The 22,271-nt window shown below is 43.6% G+C and overlaps 1 protein-coding gene across 1 annotated transcript in view; it reads right to left on the bottom strand.

Moving 5' to 3' along the window:
• Positions 1 to 829: 829 nt before the first annotated feature.
• Positions 830 to 22,271, bottom strand: part of LOC137037183 (SH3 and cysteine-rich domain-containing protein 2-like) — an 89,423-nt gene continuing 67,981 nt past the window's right edge. The window contains exon 5 of the mRNA XM_067410995.1: positions 830 to 928. Within this exon, the coding sequence (XP_067267096.1) occupies positions 830 to 928 (99 nt within the window). The remainder of the gene's footprint in view (positions 929 to 22,271) is intronic.

Genomic DNA, 22,271 nt, shown 5'->3' with positions numbered 1-22,271 from the left:
AATCAGAATTTAATTAATAAATCAGACCTAACTGTTATTTATAGTTTATATATTTAGATTATATGTGTTTTCACACATTGTATCAGGAAACAATGTATACACATGACGACAGGGAGGTGACGGCGGTGCGTAAATCGAGTTACCCCTCCCACTTCTGCTAGTTTTATTGAGATGTCTTGTCCTGTGCGAATTGGCCAATTAATATTACAGACATCCTGAGGTAAAATTACTTTACTCCACCACCCCACGTAAAACGAATCCTGTCCGAATAGGGCTCTTTTGGGGACATTTGTTCCTCACAATGTAGGTTAAACAAGTACACACACATGCATGCATGTAGAGAAGAATTAAGCACATCAGCACATCAGCAAGTGTGTATGAGAAGTGGTCACCCCTGACAAATTCAGGCTGTGTTATTCATTTCTTTTATGGAAGGAAATGCAACCTTTTTGCCTTTCTTTGAAAGGTGTATGTGCTCATTACAACTCTTATAAATCTTAACATCTTATCTGCAGGCATCTTGTAGTATTGTCACATGAGGTAAAGGCCTTTTCTGGGAAGGATCAAACCTTAAACCTTCTCCTTTACATTTCTATGCCATTATGCTCTAGGAATTAAACATGGTACCAGGAAAGAAAATTAAGATGAAGGTCTGTGACATCCAGTATGCTATAGAAACATAAATTGTAAGTATCCAGTGCAGCTTACATAACATTCATGTATACATCTGGCACAATACAAAAGGGTTATGTTATACAATATTACAGCATCATGATCAGTGTTGAGATGCTAAAAGCAACAGCTGTTGTTGACTGGGTTAAACGACCTGTTATACCTCCTCCAGTGAATCAGTCGGCACCAGACCTCTTTTCTTACCGCTGCTTAGCTTCAGAAAGCCATCCGTGTCTTCATTCTTACCAACACAAATCTATGTGAGGTGACAAAAAAAAAAAAAAAAAAAAAGTGGTTTTAAGATGAAAAAGAGAAACCGTAAAATTAATTAAAGCTGTAAGGTTTATATTCTGTTTTGGTAGCGTTATTTTGATTCCATTTTAGTTCTATGTTCTCTATGTTCCTGTGTTTATTTCCTGTCAATCTTAGTTGAACTAGGTTCCTAGTGTGTGCCTGTTTGTTAACATTGCAATGTACTGTGTCCACGTGTCCTTTGTTAATTGACTCATTTAGTCTTTGTATAAATATTCCTTGTTTAGTTTAGTCCGTTGTCCGTTTTTACATCTTTACTATGTTGATTTGCCATTTCCTTTTGCTCCAGAGTGTTTTCTCCAATGTCTATTAGTTTTTGTTTCTTTTTGTAAATAAATACTTTTTGCTGCTGCAAGATCCTGACTCAACCTTTCTTGGCTCCCGTAGCAATCAACACAATGACAAAAAAAACGGGCTGACCATAAAATGTAGATCTAGCAGCAGTTCTTTCACCCGTCACCCCCTCTCTCAAGATAGCTGTACCTTGGAAGACTACATGGAGGTGTTCCTCAAGCTCAGCCACCTAGTGTCCTGGAATGACGGTACCTTGAAGATCTGTTTTTGGAGTGGGCTGTGTAGGGAACAGCACATTCCAGGGCCCAGTTTATGGCCGGGTCCCTCTCTGTCCGTAACAGTGGAGAAAGGTTTACTACATTTTGATTGGGTCTTGGTGGACTAACACAAACAAACTGTCCAACACCATCAGATAAAGATGAAAGGACAACATCCAGACACCTCTTAGAGGGCAAGAGGAGGACCTCTGGTACCAAGCCTAGGAAGGTCAGGACTTCTCATTGGTCCACATGCAGTTTCTGCCCTTCACCCATCTGGAGACTAATTCCTAAGGTTGGCCAGTGACTGCCATACAAATTCCTCAGGACCTCAGCAGCAGTGGGTGAAACAAAGAGGGATCACACTGATCCATCCAAATCCATTCATAACTATGTTTGAAAACCTTAAAACCAATGTAAACTACACACATCCATTTCATACTTATTCACAGAAATAAGTATTCTCAGTGACAGCTATTTGTAATGCAACATCTTACACAAATTCAGCTGTTAATGTACAACTGAATGAATGCATGACAGTTCACTCTTTTTCCATCATGTTTAGTCTCTGTTTGTTTAGAATATTGCCAAAGGTATTCTGGTGGTGGTTTGGAAAGTGAGAAATGCATTGATAAACTTTAAAGACACTTTAAAGACTTCCAACTTTGTGCTTTATGCAAATGAGTTCCACAGGGGAAAGAAGGGTGGGCCACACTGTATGTGTCCCCTCTGATGCCGGCAGCCAATTGCAGCACTCGAATGGAGAAGCACCAAACTGCAATCTCCTCCTCATCGGAAAGGGATAAAGATACCCTTTTTAGCAGACACTCCTTGTTCTGAGTCTCCAGTCTGCGAAGGTGAGACAAAAACAGATCAACACAATTCTGAGTCTCTGGTTGATCCAGTGAGACATAACAGATATGCCTCAGACATAACAGTTCTGAGTCTCCCTTCGGGTGAGACATAATAGATATGCTGTCCTGAGTCCTGGCCTGCAAAGCTGAGACATAACAGATATACCTTTCTGACCCTCTGGTTCGTCCAGAGAGACAACAACAGATCCCATGATCTGAGTCTACAGCTGGTAAGGCAGCAACAGATACGACCATGTTCTGAGCCTCCAGTTTGTGAGGAAAGTGACATTAACAAACACTATGTTCAGAGTTTTCAGATTTTAGGACCCTTTGGTGCTCCAGTAGATCAGCATCCCACAGAGCTTCGTGTTCAAGGCTGTTGAAACAGATTCTGACTCCTCTCTCCACTGCATTGTCACCGAGAACAACGAGTGGAAGACATCACCGTCATCGGACTCAACAACGTGGAACGTAAATATCACTTAACCAAACCTCTTTCTAGAGACCTTGGCATTGTTGTATATTATCAGTATATGATTTTCTAATTCACATTAGTTGTAATATAGCTGATGCTAGTTAATAACAAATAATCTTTTGTTTATTTGTTTAGTGCATAATAAGGTTCTTCACATTATTTTCAGAGAAACAGTTTATCTGTCACAGAGACGAACTCCGTGATTCCCTCCTCTGGTCATCGGAGGGAGCCCTCACCCGAGTACTAACACACACACACACACACACTACATTTCCCATAAACCACCACCTTGGACTAATCAACGGCCAGCTGAAGCTCACTGTACTATAAAAGACTCTCATGCACATCAGTTTAACGCAAAGTCTTGTATTGCCTAGGTGTACATTTCTGAGCGTTCTTCTATTGTCTGACTGCTTACCTGTTGCTGAACCCGCTGATCATCGTTCTCGAACCTCTTCTGCCTACCCCTGACCTGTGCTTTGTATTCTGATCTGTGAGTGTTATCTGCCAGCCCTGACCTCTGCCTGTCCTTTGATTATGATTCTGCATGTCTCTTGCTATTCCTGTTTGCTCCAGAAATACCCTGCCTGTATGACCACGAGAGTGTTTAATAAAGCATGCAAATGGATCACAGCCTCTGTGACGATTCATTACATTATCTTTCCATAAGATAACGTAACTCTTCCATAGCCACACCCAACTTAATCACTTGTATTTTATGTATCTTATGCACTTTATTCCTTTATCATTCATGGTATTCATTCCGGTGTGTTAGTTATACTTGTTTAGCAATCTCACCAGTCTTTAAAATAAATCAGTTGATCATTTTACATTAATTCTAAATTAATGAAAAGCCCCTGTTGAGAGTGTTCTCATACTGACAAGGTAAAAGACCTTGACTGGTGCCCTGAACTAGGAAAAGGGGTGGTCATCTGATGTACTCATAACCACACCATCCAAAAATCACGTCAGCGGTGACGTGAGTACCAATCCCTATTTTATTTAGCGTCCTTGGATGGGCGAAGGTAAAATCACTACAGCTGGATGATCATCTTTTCCATTTGCTGCCAGCAGAAGCTACCTGAATGGCTTACCATTCACTGTCAGTGAGTTGAAAGAGGAGGAACATTTTAAGCATCAATGCTCCTTCATTAGAGCTGGTCCTGCCTAGCCTCAAGCCTCTTTATTCACTACTGTTCCCACCTAGCCTCAAGTCTCCTTCATCGCCGCTGGTCCCACCCAGCCTCCCGCTCCCTCCTCCTCTGACAACTCTACCCAGGTCCTCAGCCCCGTGAAATTGAAAGTCAAATTGAGACCCTTGGGGTAAGATTACCCCCTCGGAATTGGGAAGTATAAATAAAAAGTATCAGGGCCCCAGAAACCCAAGGTATGACCCTGTCTTAAAGGATTAGTTCACTTTCAAATAAAAATTTCCTGATAATTTACTCACCCCCATGTCATCCAAGATGTCCATGTCCTTCTTTTTTCAGTCGAAAAAAAAAAAAAGGTTTTTGATGAAAACATTCAAGGATTATTCTCCTTATAGTGGACTTCAATTGGCCCCAAACGGTTGAAGGTCAAAATTACAGTTTCAGTGCAGCTTCAAAGGGCTTTAAACGATACTAGACGAGGAATAAAGGTCTTATCTAGTGAAACGATCGGTCATCAAAAAGCTTATGCTATATGTCCTACACCTTTCCTATTCAACTTATGAAAAAAATGGAACTGGTGCCGCATTCATTCCGTAAGTTGAATAGGGAAGGTGTAGGATATATAGCGTAAGCTTTCTGAAGAATACGGAAGGAAGTCTGATGGAAGCACTTACGAGGCGATCATTTGTGTTTATAAAGCGTATATATATATATATATTTTTTTTTTTAGAAAATTACCGATTGTTTCGCTAGATAAGACCCTTATTCCTCCTCTGGTATCATTTAAAGCCATTTGAAGCTGCACTGAAACTGTAATTTTGACCTTCAACCATTTGGGGCCAATTGAAGTCCAATATATAGAGACAAATCCTGGAATGTTTTCATCAAAAACCTCAACCCTCATGTGGTGTTCGGGTCAATTTGACCCGGAGAAGATTTTATTTTTCCCGAAAATACTAGTTAATGTTATCGCTTTGGAGTGAAACTTAGTGACTTTGTTCCCAAAGGGTATAACTAAATCCCAGTTTTTTTTTGGAAATTTTCTTACTTTTTTTGTGGGGGTTTTGTTACCTTGTTACACTCGTGGTGTTCCCGGTCAAAAATGACCGGCCCATAAAAAAAAGCTTATAAATCACTCATTATTGTCACGACCGTCAGTGAGAGTGCCCGTATCAGTCACTAGAGGGCACTCCATCCTGGACTCTTGTTTTCACCCCATAAACTACATTACCCATAACGCACTGCCGGACTCATTATCTCATGATCACTTCATTGCACACACCTGTTTTGTATTATGTTATTAGTGTCTGTCTATTTATACTGAGTTGTTTCTGTCCTTGGTGTGGTTCGTTGTCTTCACGTTATGTGTACTTCTGATTCCCTGGTTTTCTTGTTTGGTTTTCTTTGTGTTATTTTTTGTTCTTGTTTGTTTGGACTGTCTACATGGATTTTGACCCTTGCCTGGTTTTGGATTATGTTTCCGGATTTCCCCAATAAATGCGTATGCTGCGATTGGATCTACCATCCTTGTCTTCATGTGTACCGTGACAGAACGAACCACCAGAAAATAGATCCAGCGGCATGGAGTTCCGGATCCCTTTCCCGGTCCACCGTAAGGAGCGGATGGCTCAACTTCGGGCATTGAGGGCCCTACGGCAAGACGGATGGGAGGTAGGCTGCTTTGCCAAGGTCTTTTGGGCGATGGCGGTGGGGCTGGGGTATAATGATGCGGCTTTAAAGGATTTCTTTAATTGCTGCCTTGACGATCCTCTGCCTCAATGTGAGATGGAAGGGCTACGGATTTTAGACTTCTGGAGATTCGCCGCATATCTCCGCCATCGGAGAGAATGGACCTCACCGAGTCGACCAGACAGTGTGCATGCTCCAGCCCAGGAATCCGTTTCAGAAGGCACAGGGGAGGTGGGCACGAAGCCTCAGCTTCACCCCGGTAAAGGGAGGAGGAGAAGGAGGAAGGCGTCCTTCATCATTCAAGGCCCAGAGCCTGCTTCAGTCAGTGAGTCCGCTCCAGCCAGTGGGTCCACTACAGAGTCCACTCCAGCCAGTGGGTCCACTACAGAGTCCGCTCCAGCCAGTAGGTCCACTACAGAGTCCGCTCCAGCCAGTAGGTCCACTACAGAGCCCGCTCCAGCCAGTGGGTCCACTACAGAGCCCGCTCCAGCCAGTAAGTCCACTACAGAGTCCGCTCCAGCCTGTGAGCCCGTTCCAGCCAGTGAGTCCACTCCAGAGCCCGCTCCAGCCAATGAGTCCACACCAGCCAGTGGGTCTGCTCCAGCCAGTGAGTTTGCTCCAGCCAGTGAGTCCACTTCAGAGCCCGCTCCAGTCGGTGAGTCCACTTCAGAGCCCGCTCCAGTCGGTGAGTCCAGTTTGGGTGAGCCACTGCCTCACTCTCGTAAGCGGAGGAGGAGGAAGAGGGCTTCCTCCGATCTGCAAGACCCTCCGACCATAGAGACTGCTCTGGCCTCACCGAAGCGCCTTGCCCTGCCGGCGCCAACGAAGCGCCTTGCCCTGCCGGCGCCAACGAAGCGCCTTGCCCTGCCGGCGCCAACGAAGCGCCTTGCCCTGCCGGCGCCAACGAAGCGCCTTGCCCTGCCGGCGCCAACGAAGCGCCTTGCCCTGCCGGCGCCAACGAAGCGCCTTGCCCTGCCGGCGCCAACGAAGCGCCTTGCCCTGCCGGCGCCCAGGCCGCCAGCCCTGCCGCCGCCGCCCAGACCGCCAGCCCTGCCGCCGCCGCCGCCCAGGCTTCCTGCCCTGCTGCCACTGCCCCGGCTGTTGGAACCGCTGAAACCCGCCTGGTCAGTTCCTCCAGCGCCGCCCTGGCAACCAGCCAGGACTCCAGACCCCAGGGAACCCGCCTGGTCAGTTCCTCCAGTGCCGCCCTGGCATTCAGCCAGGACCCCGATCCTCTTAGAGCCCCCGTGGTCTGTTCCACCGGCTCCCCCCTGGCCTTCGGTTGGGGGCTCTGGTCCTGGCCCACCATCCCTCCCCCTGATCCTCCTCCGGTCCACCTCCCTCCTGAGTTTTGGTGTTTTTTTTTTTTGTTTTTTTTTGGTTGTCTGGTGGAGCGTCTGGTAGCCGCTCCTTTGAGGGGGGGTAATGTCACGACCGTCAGTGAGAGTGCCCGTATCAGTCACTAGAGGGCACTCCATCCTGGACTCTTGTTTTCACCCCATGAACTACATTACCCATAACGCACTGCCGGACTCATTATCTCATGATCACTTCATTGCACACACCTGTTTTGTATTATGTTATTAGTGTCTGTCTATTTATACTGAGTTGTTTCTGTCCTTGGTGTGGTTCGTTGTCTTCACGTTATGTGTACTTCTGATTCCCTGGTTTTCTTGTTTGGTTTTCTTTGTGTTATTTTTTTGTTCTTGTTTGTTTTGCACTGTCTACATGGATTTTGACCCTTGCCTGGTTTTGGATTACGTTTCTGGATTTCCCCAATAAATGCTTAGGCTGCGATTGGATCTACCATCCTTGTCTTCGTGTGTACCGTGACAGATATATCATATTTTCACCCAATCTTGGATTCAATCCTTTTGTCAACTTGTTCTCTTTCAATTAGGACTGGTTTTATATTTCTGTTTGCATCTGATTAATCGTGGGCCTCATTTATCTGAGAGTAGGCATCTAATTTTTTGAGTATTTTTTTTTTTTTAAATTTTTGAATAATTTTGGAAATATTAAATAAAATCTGAAGAAAATTGGTATTGTTGATCACACTAGTCTACTCTAATGTTTCACCAGGAATTTGGTTGTGAAACTTTTGTTTTGTAAAAAATATGGCACATAGTCACACTTGTGGTGTTCCCGGTCAAAAATGACCGGCCTATAAAAAATAGCTTATAAATCACTCATTATACCATATTTTCACCCAATCTTGGATTCAATCTTTTTGTCAACTTGTTCTCTTTCAATTAGGACTGGTTTTATATTTCTTTTTGCTTCTGATTAATCGTGGGCCTCATTTATCTGAGAGTAGGCATGGTCAAAAATGGTCACAATGGCCGACCATTGAAAGTGAATGGGAGAGACTGAAAATAACAGAACAATTTAGTTTTCAGGAGCATGTTCATTATTTTCATGTACACATATGAGCATATGTGCTTGCAAACATCGAGCCCTTGGACCTGTCCATGTATCGATACATTTATACACACGCTACCCAGACACACACACGTTAAAACACAACTTTTTTATACACACACTTTAGTATTACATAATATTTTATAAACTTTAGTATTACATGCATTCTTTTCCACAGAGAGAAATTTGATCCTACCCTAACCTGCATCTAATATACATTTATCCATCTGACATTACCACACACACACACACACACACACAAACAAAAACTGGCCGTGACTGCAGTGACCCGGCTTCAAAAGAATCTTTCTTTCATGTTCCTGTTTCATCACAGCTTCCAGACAAAAAATTATAACATTTTGTTTTGGAACTGTGAGGTTTTCACACAGAACTAGACAATATTTACAAATATACATCATGCGATACCACAGGCATATATAAATGCCTCACAGCACCTTGCTTGTCATTCATTTGAAGCCGGGTCACTGCAGTCACGGCCAGTTTGTGTTTGTGTGTGTGTGTGTGGGGAAATGTCAGATGGATAAATGTATATTACATGCAGGTTAGGGTAGGATCAAATTTCTCTGTGGAAAAGAATGTGTGTAATACTCAAAAAAGTTTGTGTGTTTTAACGTGTTTTAACAAGAACATGAAAGAAAGATTCTTTTGAAGCCGGGTCACTGCAGTCACGGCCAGTTTGTGTTTGTATGTGTGTGTGTGTGTGTGTGTGTGTGTGTGTGGTAATGTCAGATGGATAAATGTATATTAGATGCAGGTTAGGGTAGGGTCAAATTTCTCTCTGTGGAAAAAAATGTGTGTAATACTCAAAAAAGTTTGTGTATTTTAACGTGTGTGTGTCTGGGTAGCGTGTGTATAAATGTATCGATACATGCACAGGTCCAAGGGCTCGATGTTTGCAAGCACATATGCTCATATGTGTACATGAAAATAATGAACATGCTCCTGAAAACTAAATTGTTCTGTTATTTTCAGTCTCTCCCATTCACTTTCAATGGTCGGCCATTGTGACCATTTTTGACCATGCCTACTCTCAGATAAATGAGGCCCACGATTAATCAGATGCAAACAGAAATATAAAACCAGTCCTAATTGAAAGAGAACAAGTTGACAAAAAGATTGAATCCAAGATTGGGTGAAAATATGGTATAATGAGTGATTTATAAGCCATTTTTTATAGGCCGGTCATTTTTGACCGGGAACACCACAAGTGTGACTATGTGCCATATTTTTTACAAAACAAAAGTTTCAAAACAAAATTCCTGGTGAAACATTAGAGTAGACTAGTGTGATCAACAATACCAATTTTCTTCAGATTTTATTTAATATTTCCAAAATTATTCAAAAATTTAAAAAAAAATTACTCAAAAAATTAGATGCCTACTCTCAGATAAATGAGGCCCACGATTAATCAGATGCAAACAGAAATATAAAACCAGTCCTAATTAAAAGAGAACATGTTGACAAAAAGATTGAATCCAAGATTGGGTGAACATATGGTATAATGAGTGATTTATAAGCTTTTTTTTAATGGGCCGGTCATTTTTGACCGGCAACACCACGAGTGTTATAGGGTTTTGAACACCACATGGGGGTTAACACTCTCGGGTCGGCGGTCATGCCGGCGTGATCACCACGTTTTTTTTTTCTAACCAGTGTGAAAGAGACTCAAAATACTCTGTCAATGTTGCACATACAATTAAGAGTTATACACCATTTTAATCTGTGGAATATCTTCTTTTATTTGTGTACACTCAGAGTAACAACAAAATGTTGTGCTTTTTGTAAAATAAAGAAAACTAACATGATGCGTGATCTCTCGTCTCCCTCTGAACGAAGTCCAATCTGATAGTTCTCAGAAAATGAACTGTAACTTAGTGAATACTAATGACAAAAAAATTAGACTTACAGTATGTCTAAAAAAACTTTGAAATGTCAGGTTTTAAATCGTGTAAGTCAAATCGAAAACAAACATTCTGTGTTTATGTAATCTGTATGAAAAGAGATCCATGTCAGAAGTCTGTGATTCAGCTCATTATCCACTAATGCGGCCACGCCCACGGAGCGAGCGCTATTCAGACGCAAATTCTGAGTCAATGCATGCATTCATCGTCTCAATCGTGTATTTATTGTCTTGAAAAGTGTTTTGAATAGCCATAGTTAGCGATCTCTGGCCTCTGTTAGTTCAGTTATTTCCTGGATTGCCTATTCTTCTTTAGTGCTAAGGCATTTGTGGACTAAAGGTGTACAGAGCGCCCTCCGGCTGCAAAGTATGAATTCAAAACACAGTATCCAGCACTCATAGTAATGACTATAAATCCTGAATAAATATTACTCCTCTGTATAGAAAATTGACAAACATATGAGAATCCATCAGTATTTCTCCAAATGTGCATGCTTTTAAGCTAAAAGCCTATATGAAATGCCATAGAGGTAACATAATTGTTCAGAATGTTCAGAAGAATATAATGGAATACCATTATTTTAAATTGTAGTAATATTTCACAGTATTGCTATTTTTTCTGTATGTTTGATTTACACCATGATGAGATTTGAATCATGATTACAGAGGGTTTTTTCACAGCCTACCTGTCTGAAAGAGCTCATTATTTATGCAGCTCATTAGAGCTCTTTATGGAATTCTTTTGTCTTCTCAGGTGAGAATCATCCATTATTCATGATTATTCACGCCTCCACGCATACTGTGTTTCTTGACCAAAGATGTTTTAGAAAATTTAAACCTCTATATTGTTTTATATGAACAAGCAGGCAGCATAATTTTTTTACCTCATTTTGAAGCAAAAACTCTAGTCTACAACCTCAAATACCCAGAAGTCTTGTGAACAAAGATTTAATATATATTTTTTGGCTTTATTTCAGTGACTTTTTCAATAACCACGCATAAACGTTATTCCTTCAAAAACACAAACATGTACATACATGTTCTTTACATATTATTGTAGCCTAGTTTGTGCTGAATACAGTGTAATGCCACTTTTTCCATTAATATGTTTATGAACAACTGAAAAAAGCACAAATGTCAGGGCATGTCAAAACTTCTCCAAGGCCCCCAAAATCCTCAGACCCAGGGTTAATTTCTTTTTGACTGAAGAAAGAAGGGCATGGGCATCTTGGATGACATGGGAGTGAGTAAAGTATCAAGAAATTTTTATTTGAAAGTGGACTAATCCTTTAACAAACTGTTGGGACAAGATGGCCACCTCTAATGGTTTTCAATGCTGTGTTAAAACAAGAAACTTAGCAAATGTTCAATTTATGTCCCCTAAAATATATTGGATGATGCATTATCCTGAATGTGTTAAACTCAAGTTTGGAAAGTATATATATAAAACAGTATAAAACATAATAATAATAATAATAATAATAATAATAATAATTAAAGCTGCAAGCAGCATTTACGGGGCCAAGCACAAAAGCGGCACAACAAGCCAGCCAACACAGCCGTGAGCTTCAGACCAACTGCAACAGTGAGCAATTAAAGACCTATTAAGATAATTTTAGGCAAAAGAGCTGAAAAATCAAAAATACAGTCAATAATAAAGATTTACTGGTTTATCACTTTCCACCAAAAGGTGGTGCTGGGACCAAATTCATGCGGTATGGTCAGAGTGAGGTGACAATGACAATCGCAAAGTTTGGTGTCAATATGTCGAAGCATTGCATAGATACAGCCTCAAGAGTCATTTTGGCATAAAGTCTCTAATTCTTCACTGTGGTATATGAGTACGGTTCCGTCTATCAACACAAAATCTATAACTTTTATTTAACATGGTCTGAAGATGATACGATTTGATTTTGATGAAAATTGGACAAATGGTCTAATGGTGCATTCAAATCATGTCGTAAAGATCGTATTTACGAGCAGAACCGACATGAACGGCACCACAATGTCGTAAATACCAGTGGGAAGCTTGTAATTTTCTTTAAGCTCCGATCTGTACGAGTTGGGGGCGTGTCAGTCAGAAACATGGCGGAATCAATGGATGCCACTTCTGTAGTTGAAGGTAAATTTTTGCTGAAATTTAATGTTTACTCGTCCTAGAAACTGACATTTATCATGTGCTTGTTATATGTAGAAGTTTAATGAAATACAACAAAAAATGCTATCATTTGTGCACCTAGAGGCGAGAAATGGTTTGATTTGCGATGATGCACAGGCATTTTATTAAAATATTTGTACTTTTATAGCATTTCTTGATACTGAAAACCAGTTGCACTGGAATTGCGATCTGACAATACCAGTGACCCAGGTGCTGTACCAAACCGAGGGTTCCCCTTTACTTTATATTTGTCACAGACACGTCAGGTTCCACCTCACTCCCTTACCCACGCACTCAATCACCGGAGTTCTGATCACCGCCACCTGCAACTCATTACCACAATCATAACCACGCTATTTAAACCCCACACTCACACACACACATTGTCCGGTCTCGTTTGTGATACACATGTTGTATACCTACCACAAGGACTCCCAACACGATACTTACCTGTCTCCATACTCTCCATCGTCTCCTGGTTTCCTCGTGTCTCTACCCACCTGTGTGTGTGAGTGTTCCCGTCTGCCAGCTCCAACGTCTTCATCTACCTGCATCTGCAACTTAAACAAAGGACAGTATTACCTCTCTTTCACCTCCAAGTTCATCATATCCATCATTGCACTTACCTGTCGCTCTGCTGATATTTCAAATAAACATCCAAACTGCTTTCACATCTGTCTCCGGTGTCTATACTGTAACAGAAGACCGGACCATAACAGCTACCTATCAGCATGAGCCGCCAAGACCCTTTCCAAGAGCTCGTGGACGCAGTTCATCGAGCACTCACTCCTCAACCACCGTTGCCGTCACCAGCACCAGTCACCGCTGCTGCCACCGCCTCCACTGTCACCTCTCCACCGCCAGTATTCACTGCCAGTCCCATGGCCAAACCGGCGCCCTACTCAGGATCGGCGGAGGATTGCAGCGGATTCCTCCTTCAGTGTGAGTTGGTCCTGGAGATGCAGCCGCACTTCTACCCCACCGACACGGCGAAAATAGCGTTCGTTATATCCCAACTGCAAGGTAAGGCCCTGCAATGGGCAGATTCCCTCTGGACTCAAAACGGATCAGTTGTTAAATCCTACACGGCATTCGTCACCCACTTCAGAGAAGTTTTCGGAAAACCCTTGGCTGATTCTTCAACTGGTGAGAAATTGTACAATTTGAAACAAGGAAATAAGACTGTTAACGATTATGCCTTGCAGTTCAGAACGCTCGCCGCAACCAGCGGATGGAATGAACAAGCCCTCATCACCACCTTCCGACAAGGTCTGGAGCCTAATGTGCGGCTGCATCTCGCTGCATACGAGGACTCCATAGGACTTGAAAGATTCATCCAGCTCGCCATCCGCGTGGGTTCTCGTATGCAGTCGTGTCTCCTCGAGCACCAGGGCCAGCCACAAACCACACCTCTCCTCCGTCGGTCCGAACCCGAACCCATGCAAATGGTTAACTCCCGTTTGTCACCTACAGAAAGACAGAGAAGGCTGACCCTGAATCTGTGCTTATACTGTGGATCGCCTGGGCATGTTACCTCCACATGCCCAACTTGTCCTCCTCGACCCGTGGTGAGTGCTATCATTCCCTCTCTCCAAAAGATGAAACCACTCACCACTGTAGTAAACCTTACTGCTGCTAATGCTTCCATTCCAGTGGTGGCGCTCCTCGATTCAGGGTCAGCAGGAAATTTCATCTCCGGCGCCCTCTGTCGACACCTCGGGATCAAGACCTCGCCTTCTCCGATTAACTACCAGGTCCACTCTATCACGGGCAAACCCCTGAGTCGAAGATGATTCGACGCGTCACTGGACCTCTTCAACTGCACGTGGGTATCTTCCATCTTCCGCTCTCTTAACAAAATAACTGTGAAATTCCGGTATCCACTTCCCCTCGTCCCAGCGGCCCTGGAACATCTCCGCGGTGCCACTGTGTTCACCAAGCTGGACCTCCGCAGCGCGTATAACCTCATCCGGATACGCGAGGGGGACGAGTGGAAGACCGCCTTCGTCACGCCCACCGGCCACTATGAATACCTAGTCATGCCGTATGGCCTGGTCAACGCCCCCTCCGTATTCCAGGATTTCATCCATGAGGTGCTCCGGGAGTTCCTCCACAAGTTCGTTCTCGTGTCTATTGATGACATCCTCATCTACTCCCGGAGCCTGGCCGAACATCGCCACCACGTTGCGGAGGTCCTCAAGCGCTTACGGCAGTTCCATCTCTTCCTAAAAGCAGAGAAGTGCTCATTCCATCAGCCCTCAGTCCACTTCCTGGGATACATGATTGACCACAGTGGCATCCGGATGGACGAGGGGAAGGTTTCTGCCATCCAGAACTGGCCTACTCCAAGTACCATAAAAGAACTCCAACGTTTCCTCGGATTTTCCAATTTCTACCGCCGGTTCATCAAGAATTACAGCACCATTGTCAGTCCACTCACCAACCTCCTCCGTAAGCAGCCCAAGTCTCTGTCCTGGTCCCAGCCTGCCACGGAAGCTTTTGAGATGCTCAAGAAAGCCTTCACCACCGCTCCCCTCCTCGTCCACTCCAATCCAGACCTGCCATTCGTCGTGGAGGTGGACGCCTCCACCACCGGAGTGGGAGCGGTACTATCGCAGCAGCAGGGGAATCCAAGTAGGCTCCATCCATGCGCCTTCTTCTCCCGCAAGCTCAACCCGGCGGAGGTGAACTATGATATCGGGGACCGTGAACTCCTGGCTGTCAAGCTCGCCCTTGAGGAGTGGAGGCATTGGTTGGAGGGAGCAAATCACCCATTCCAAGTTCTAACTGACCATAAGAACCTCGAGTATCTGAAAGCTGCTAAGCGACTCAACCCTCGTCAAGCCCGATGGGCAATGTTCTTCTCACGATTCAACTTCACCATATCATACCGCCCTGGTGCCAAGAACCTCAAAGCCGATGCTCTCTCACGTCTCCACGCTCCCGAGGAAAAGAATGACGAACCTGAACCTATCCTGCCTGAATCTATCTTCGTGAGCCCTATCGAATGGTCAGAAGAGACCTTACCCTCCTCCAATGCCTCCTCACGCACTCCGCCGGGTTGCCCCCAAGGCTTGCACTACATCACCCGGACACGACGCACTCCACTCCTGCACTCCGTTCACTCTTCACTTGGCACTGGTCACCCGGGGGTCAATGAGACCCTCTCGCTGCTGAAACAGCGCTTCTGGTGGCCCAACATGGCCAGCAACGTCAGAAGGTACGTGCAGGGTTGCAGGGAGTGCGCCATCTCCAAGAGCCCACGCCATCTTCCAACCGGCAAGCTCAATCCTCTGCCCGTTCCTGAAAGACCCTGGTCACACCTGGGAGTGGACTTCGTCACCGATCTCCCCGAGTCTGATGGTCACACCTGCATTCTGGTCGTCGTAGACCGTTTCTCCAAAGCCTGCCGTCTAATACCCCTGGAAGGTCTACCGACTGCCATGGCCACAGCGGAATTAATGTTCAACCACGTCTTCCGTCACTATGGAATCCCCGAAGATATTGTCTCTGATAGAGGACCTCAATTTGTCTCTCGAGTCTGGAAGGCGTTCTTCTCCCTCCTCGGTGTGACCGTCAGCCTATCGTCTGGATACCATCCTCAGTCGAACGGGCAGATGGAACGGAAGATCCAGGAGATCGGCCGCTTCCTGCGTACCTTCTGTCACGGCCACCAGGACTCCTGGAACCAGTACCTGGGTTGGGCCGAGTATGCCCAGAACTCCCTCTGTCAAGCCACCACTGGATTAACACCCTTCCAATGCATACTTGGTTTCCAACCCCCACTGTTCCCCTGGGACGGGGAACCCTCCAACGTTCCAGCTGTCGACTACTGGTTCCGGGAGAGCGAGAGGGTATGGGACTCAGCTCACCACCAGCTGCAGAGAGCCCTGCGCAGGCGCAAGACGACAGCCGACCTTCGGCACTCCCACGCTCCAACCTATCAACCGGGGCAGAAGGTCTGGCTGTCCACCAGAGACATCCGGATGCGCCTGCCCTGCAAGAAGCTGAGTCCCCGCTTCATTGGCCCGTTCACCATCCTTCGACAGATCAACCCCGTCACCTACAGACTCCAACTTCCTGCACAGTACAAAAGAATTCATCCCACCTTCCACGTGTCACTATTAAAACCTCACCACCCTTCTGTTCTTCCTTCCACAGAACCTGACGTGGCAGCCGCCGAGCCCCCCTTCCACTCATCCTGGACGACGGAACTGCTTACGTGGTGCGAGAGATCTTGGACTCCCGGCGCCGTGGTGGTCTATTAGAATACCTGGTGGATTGGGAAGGCTATGGCCCCGAGGAACGCTCATGGGTCCCCAAGAATGATATCCTTGATCCTACTCTGTTACAGACTTTCCACACCAACCACCCAGACAGACCTGCCCCACGACCTCGAGGACGACCACCACGACGTCGGGGTCCTCGGCCCTCAGGAGCGGGCCGTGGGAGGGGGGGTACTGTCACAGACACGTCAGGTTCCACCTCACTCCCTTACCCACGCACTCAATCACCGGAGTTCTGATCACCGCCACCTGCAACTCATTACCACAATCATCACCACGCTATTTAAACCCCACACTCACACACACACATTGTCCGGTCTCGTTTGTGATACACATGTTGTATACCAACCTCAAGGACTCCCAACACGATACTTACCTGTCTCCATACTCTCCATCGTCTCCTGGTCTCCTCGTGTCTCTACCCACCTGTGTGTGTGTGTAGCAAATTAGCTCAAAATAAATATGAATAATTAATCATAACTAGTTATAATTAATTATTAATATTTTAATCAGTCAATAAAATTAACTTAATGTAATAAAATTAATATTACAATCAATTAACCTGTTGTTCAATGAACACACAGTGTTAATTGTTTATTAACTAAGAAATGTTCATTTCCAGGTTATGGGAAATAACAATCTTATTCTACTAAAAGCCTGTAGTCAGGACCGACATGAATAGGGACTCCCGTACATGAGCGCAAAACACGGACAACCTTACGTGTGACATGAACAAGACTTTATTAACTAGACTAAACACTTAAACTACTCTAACATTCACACACATACATGCATACAGTTTACCAAGAGAGAGAGAGAAAGCAAAGTACAGGAAGCAAGAAGTTACAGCATTGTTGGACATTCAGCAGATCAACAGCCTTGAGCAAACCATCAGTTTAGTTTTAACAGGCCCTTCTTTAAAAGGGGTAAGGATACTCAATGTATCCGATAATGAGACTAAGTTTGATACTTGCATGTCTCTCCAAGTTGAATTAAAACTGTCCTGATGCAATTTGTGGAGGCTCCCGTTGAATCTTTGCTGATATTTTCTTGACGAAAGAGAACCGGCTGGATTCAGAGGATCTTTGGTGAATGGAAGGTCTAGGCCGAGGCCTGGCACAAGCTTGGGGTTCCTTAGAAGCTTCTAGCTTCTTAAAGCATCATCTTGACGTCAGCATTCATCAGTAAAAGAGAAGAAGAGGAGGAAGAGCAGGAAGAGAGGGGGTTCCTTGTGATCAGTGAATATAAGGGGTGAAGATGTCACACCCTCTTGAGGTGTCTGAGCCAATAAGGAGTTCCCCTTTCAGAGGGAAGTTTTACGAGTCTTTGTTCTGTAGCAAGATATTAGCATAAGACACTGGATTGGATGAATGAGAGAATAACCTTCTAGATTCTTATAATACTAATGTGTCACAGAGTTAGTAACATGTGACATAAATTACCAAATAGGAAATGAAAGTTGGAGTCCGTAGATACCAAGCATGCTGCCAATGTGATCTCAGTTAACTATACATTTGCAACTATGGAACATTAATACCAAAATAGTTCAAAAGAGAGAATTAATACATAGAATAAAGCCTATAAAAGGAAAGTCATGAGATGGGAAACTTGGATACATGTTTATACATTTCCCAAGTGGTTATATAGAGAATACATAGGATTAAGAGAGTTTATTTGTCCTTCTCAGGAAGAATGAGTCACTAGTCTCTCCAGAATTCTTCTGGATCATAAAAGTACCATATAACTGTAACAGGACACCTAGGTTGGCCTGTGTGCTAGCAACATTGGGATGCTGGTTACAGTTTTAGGGGGATGAGTTCAGAGAACTTTGATAGGGAGAGTGAGTTTATGGGTAATTCATTAAATACAATGAATAATTGTGTGGCTGATTGGTCCAGACGTTACATCCCCCATTTCGGTCGTTGTTGTTCTTTCTATGGACACCAGCGAGCGACGTTGAAGGTGTAGAAAGATCAGACACACCACTGGCACACAAGGCTGGAAGGCTGTGATGGGCTCTGGTTGTATGTGTCTCCTGGAGTGGTGGTCGTTCCTTTGCGGTTGATGTAGACAGTAGACAAGCTCAGGTCTCTGAGCTGGTGTTGTGTGAGTGGTCAGAAGCTTGTACTGCTGAGTACTCCTCAGGTAAGAACTGTTCAAGGAGCTATCTTACTAGCGTTAGAAGCTCCTGCAGGTCCGATGCAGGCGTGTCCAGTCGTCCTTGGGCTGCCTGCTGTTGGAGATCCTGCTGTGTCTGCAGGGAGAGGATGCTCCCATCCCTGGCTTCTCCCTGTGGTAGGTCTGGTACCTGGGTCTGTCTGAATTAATCCTTCTCCTTCTGCAGCTGCAGAGGATTTCAGGAAATTGGCTGATAAGGTGTCAAGCAGAAGGCTTTGGCTTCCCCCTCTGTACCTCTGTGCTTGGCTGGGGGAGGTTCTTCTGCTGACTCCATGCAGTGAAGTGAGATGTTTCTCCTGCAGTGGTTCTGTTTGCTGCAGGTAAGAGAGTCTCAGTTCTCTTTTCTTCTGTGTCTCTATTCTGTCAGGGTCCTTGTGTCTGTCCCGAGCCTCCATCTCTAGCTGGTCTATGTGGCTTTTAGCATGCATCAGCTCCTTGTGAGTCTCTGTGATCTGGAGTTTGAGGTTGTCCACCTCCTGTTTCAAAACAGCGAGGATGTGGGCCAAGAAAAAGTTGACTTCAGTCAGATCATTGTGATCACACCTCTGGTTTGAGTCATCTGCCTTTACTTCTCTTCCATCTTTGTCCAGTTGCTTTTGGCTCTGGTGCCGTAATTGCTCAGCAGCACTGGTTAGGAGGGTGTTCCTCACGACACATAGCCAGTCCTTTTGGTCTGCCATCTGGGCAGTTAGGCTGAGCATCTGCAACATTTAGGCACGCTTGTGGTGAGAGTAAGGGCAAGAGACTACTGCAAGATCAAACAGAATTTAGGGCTAAAGGCACAGTGAGCAGCCAGGTGTATAAAATACAGCTAGCTTTAATAAATGACTTAAGATGGTTCTTGTGGTCAGATTATTTCTTAGTATTTCTTACTGATGGCTCACAACAGGCTTGACCTCTGAACAAATGGAAAAGAGAAAGAGAGAGGAAGAGGAGAGCTTTCCTATTAGATTGTGCTTATTAGTGGTGCTCAAAATTATGCCATAGCAATCATTCAGATTCCTTTGTAACTGGCTCATAAAATTGAAGCAACTGTTGTAAATAAACAAAATCAAGAAGGAGAGTATGTCTAGTTGCTTGTGGTTATATTGGGAAATTAAACCACACAATATTAAAAAGGGAGATGTAAATAAATCACAAAGATGAAAGGAATAATACTAGTAAAAATTAATAGCTGACTGCTATTATAATTAAAATCAATAAAAAGATTTAAAGAAGTGACTAAAACAGCAGAATGACCTGGTATTGGGAATAGTCAATAGCACTAGTGATTAACAATTAGATTAGCTTTGGAAATCACTCTATAGTTGGTCACAGCTGCAGCGTGTTCAGGACCACACCATGTGTGTGTCCCTCCCAGAAGTTTAGTCAACGTGTTATTGAAATATCTCAATAAATCCTAGAATTCTTCTTTAGTTAAACAGTTTACATGTAATTAAATTTAGATTTAATCACCCTAGTAACTGCAGATTTAGCTGAACAGTGTTCAGGGAGAAATGCACCTAAGTGCAGGTGAAATTAGCTGAGAAGAATTAAAGGTAAGGAAAGAAAGAAATCAGAAAACCAGGAATGTGGTTAAGGGAAATTGGTTTAGATCAGTTCACACTGCATACACACAAGCTATAGTTAAAGGCTTCACGTAAATGATGCTAACCACTAACTGTAGAAGCTATTAGTTAGCTTAGCCTGAGGTGCAGGGCTGCTAGGTGAGGTTAGCTTAGCCACCTAGCCTGGTTTGTTTACAATATGGCATCACAGGGTGATGAGTTAGCACTTCCTGTGACAAGTCGTTGTCATGGGAACCAATGCACATCAGGGCAATTCAAACAGTTTATTGAGACTGTCTGCTCATTTCAAACAAGTTACGTATAGAGTTACAATGTGACGCTTATACTTTCAGATTTTCAAAAACTTGATATTACATTCAGTAAACTGCAAATATGTTTTGGCATTTGCAAATTTTACTCATGTAAACTCTTCTCTCTACTTTAAACAACGTCTTGTACTTGTTTAAAGGGTAATTACACAGTTTGCTGTAAGTCAAAGCTTGTTTAAGCATATATAGTTAAGTCCGTCTTGTGCATGAATACTGATATTCCTTTCAGCGAGTGAAACACAGTTTTGGTCAAAAGGTAGCTATGCTTGTAGGTGCAGGCAAAGTTTAGATGAATGACATCAATCTTAACTATAACAGGGGAGCATTACCCAAATCTACATTTATATAACACTGTACTGAGATTCATTCATCAGAAACAGGTTAAGCAATACTGCAATTGGTATTTCTCCAACAAAAGCAGAATAATCAATTCTGGTACAGTTTACATGCCGCTGAGCTGAGATTCCTTCGTCAACACAGGCTTACGCTCTAATACTGAGATTAGGATTTCTTCGCTAAAATCAGATTAACTTTACACTGATACTATTTGAACATATGCTAAAATGTGTCAAGAGTAGACTCTTTCAGTTACAGTAGAGATGTCAATTCAGGCCATCACTTTATCAGCATCTAACAAGCCAGCAATTAGTGACCAAAATGTGCATCGTCTGACATATTCTGACTGGAATTATCAAATGCACACTTTTAAGTTGACAGTGGTTTAAGCTCATAACCTTTGTTTATTCATGCCCGCATTCTCCACCATTTGTAGCAAATTAGCTCAAAATAAATATGAATAATTAATCATAACTAGTTATAATTAATTATTAATATTTTAATCAGTCAATAAAATTAACTTAATGTAATAAAATTAATATTACAATCAATTAACCTGTTGTTCAATGAACACACAGTGTTAATTGTTTATTAACTAAGAAATGTTCATTTCCAGGTTATGGGAAATAACAATCTTATTCTACTAAAAGCCTGTAGTCAGGACCGACATGAATAGGGACTCCCGTACATGAGCGCAAAACACGGACAACCTTACGTGTGACATGAACAAGACTTTATTAACTAGACTAAACACTTAAACTACTCTAACATTCACACACATACATGCATACAGTTTACCAAGAGAGAGAGAGAAAGCAAAGTACAGGAAGCAAGAAGTTACAGCATTGTTGGACATTCAGCAGATCAACAGCCTTGAGCAAACCATCAGTTTAGTTTTAACAGGCCCTTCTTTAAAAGGGGTAAGGATACTCAATGTATCCGATAATGAGACTAAGTTTGATACTTGCATGTCTCTCCAAGTTGAATTAAAACTGTCCTGATGCAATTTGTGGAGGCTCCCGTTGAATCTTTGCTGATATTTTCTTGACGAAAGAGAACCGGCTGGATTCAGAGGATCTTTGGTGAATGGAAGGTCTAGGCCGAGGCCTGGCACAAGCTTGGGGTTCCTTAAAAGCTTCTAGCTTCTTAAAGCATCATCTTGACGTCAGCATTCATCAGTAAAAGAGAAGAAGAGGAGGAAGAGCAGGAAGAGAGGGGGTTCCTTGTGATCAGTGAATATAAGGGGTGAAGATGTCACACCCTCTTGAGGTGTCTGAGCCAATAAGGAGTTCCCCTTTCAGAGGGAAGTTTTACGAGTCTTTGTTCTGTAGCAAGATATTAGCATAAGACACTGGATTGGATGAATGAGAGAATAACCTTCTAGATTCTTA

The sequence above is a fragment of the Chanodichthys erythropterus genome, chromosome 15 (genome assembly GCF_024489055.1).
Source record: "Chanodichthys erythropterus isolate Z2021 chromosome 15, ASM2448905v1, whole genome shotgun sequence".
Lineage (NCBI taxonomy): Eukaryota > Metazoa > Chordata > Actinopteri > Cypriniformes > Xenocyprididae > Chanodichthys > Chanodichthys erythropterus.
The sequence above is the reverse complement of the archived record's forward strand: the minus strand, read 5'-3'. Positions and strand labels throughout refer to the sequence as shown.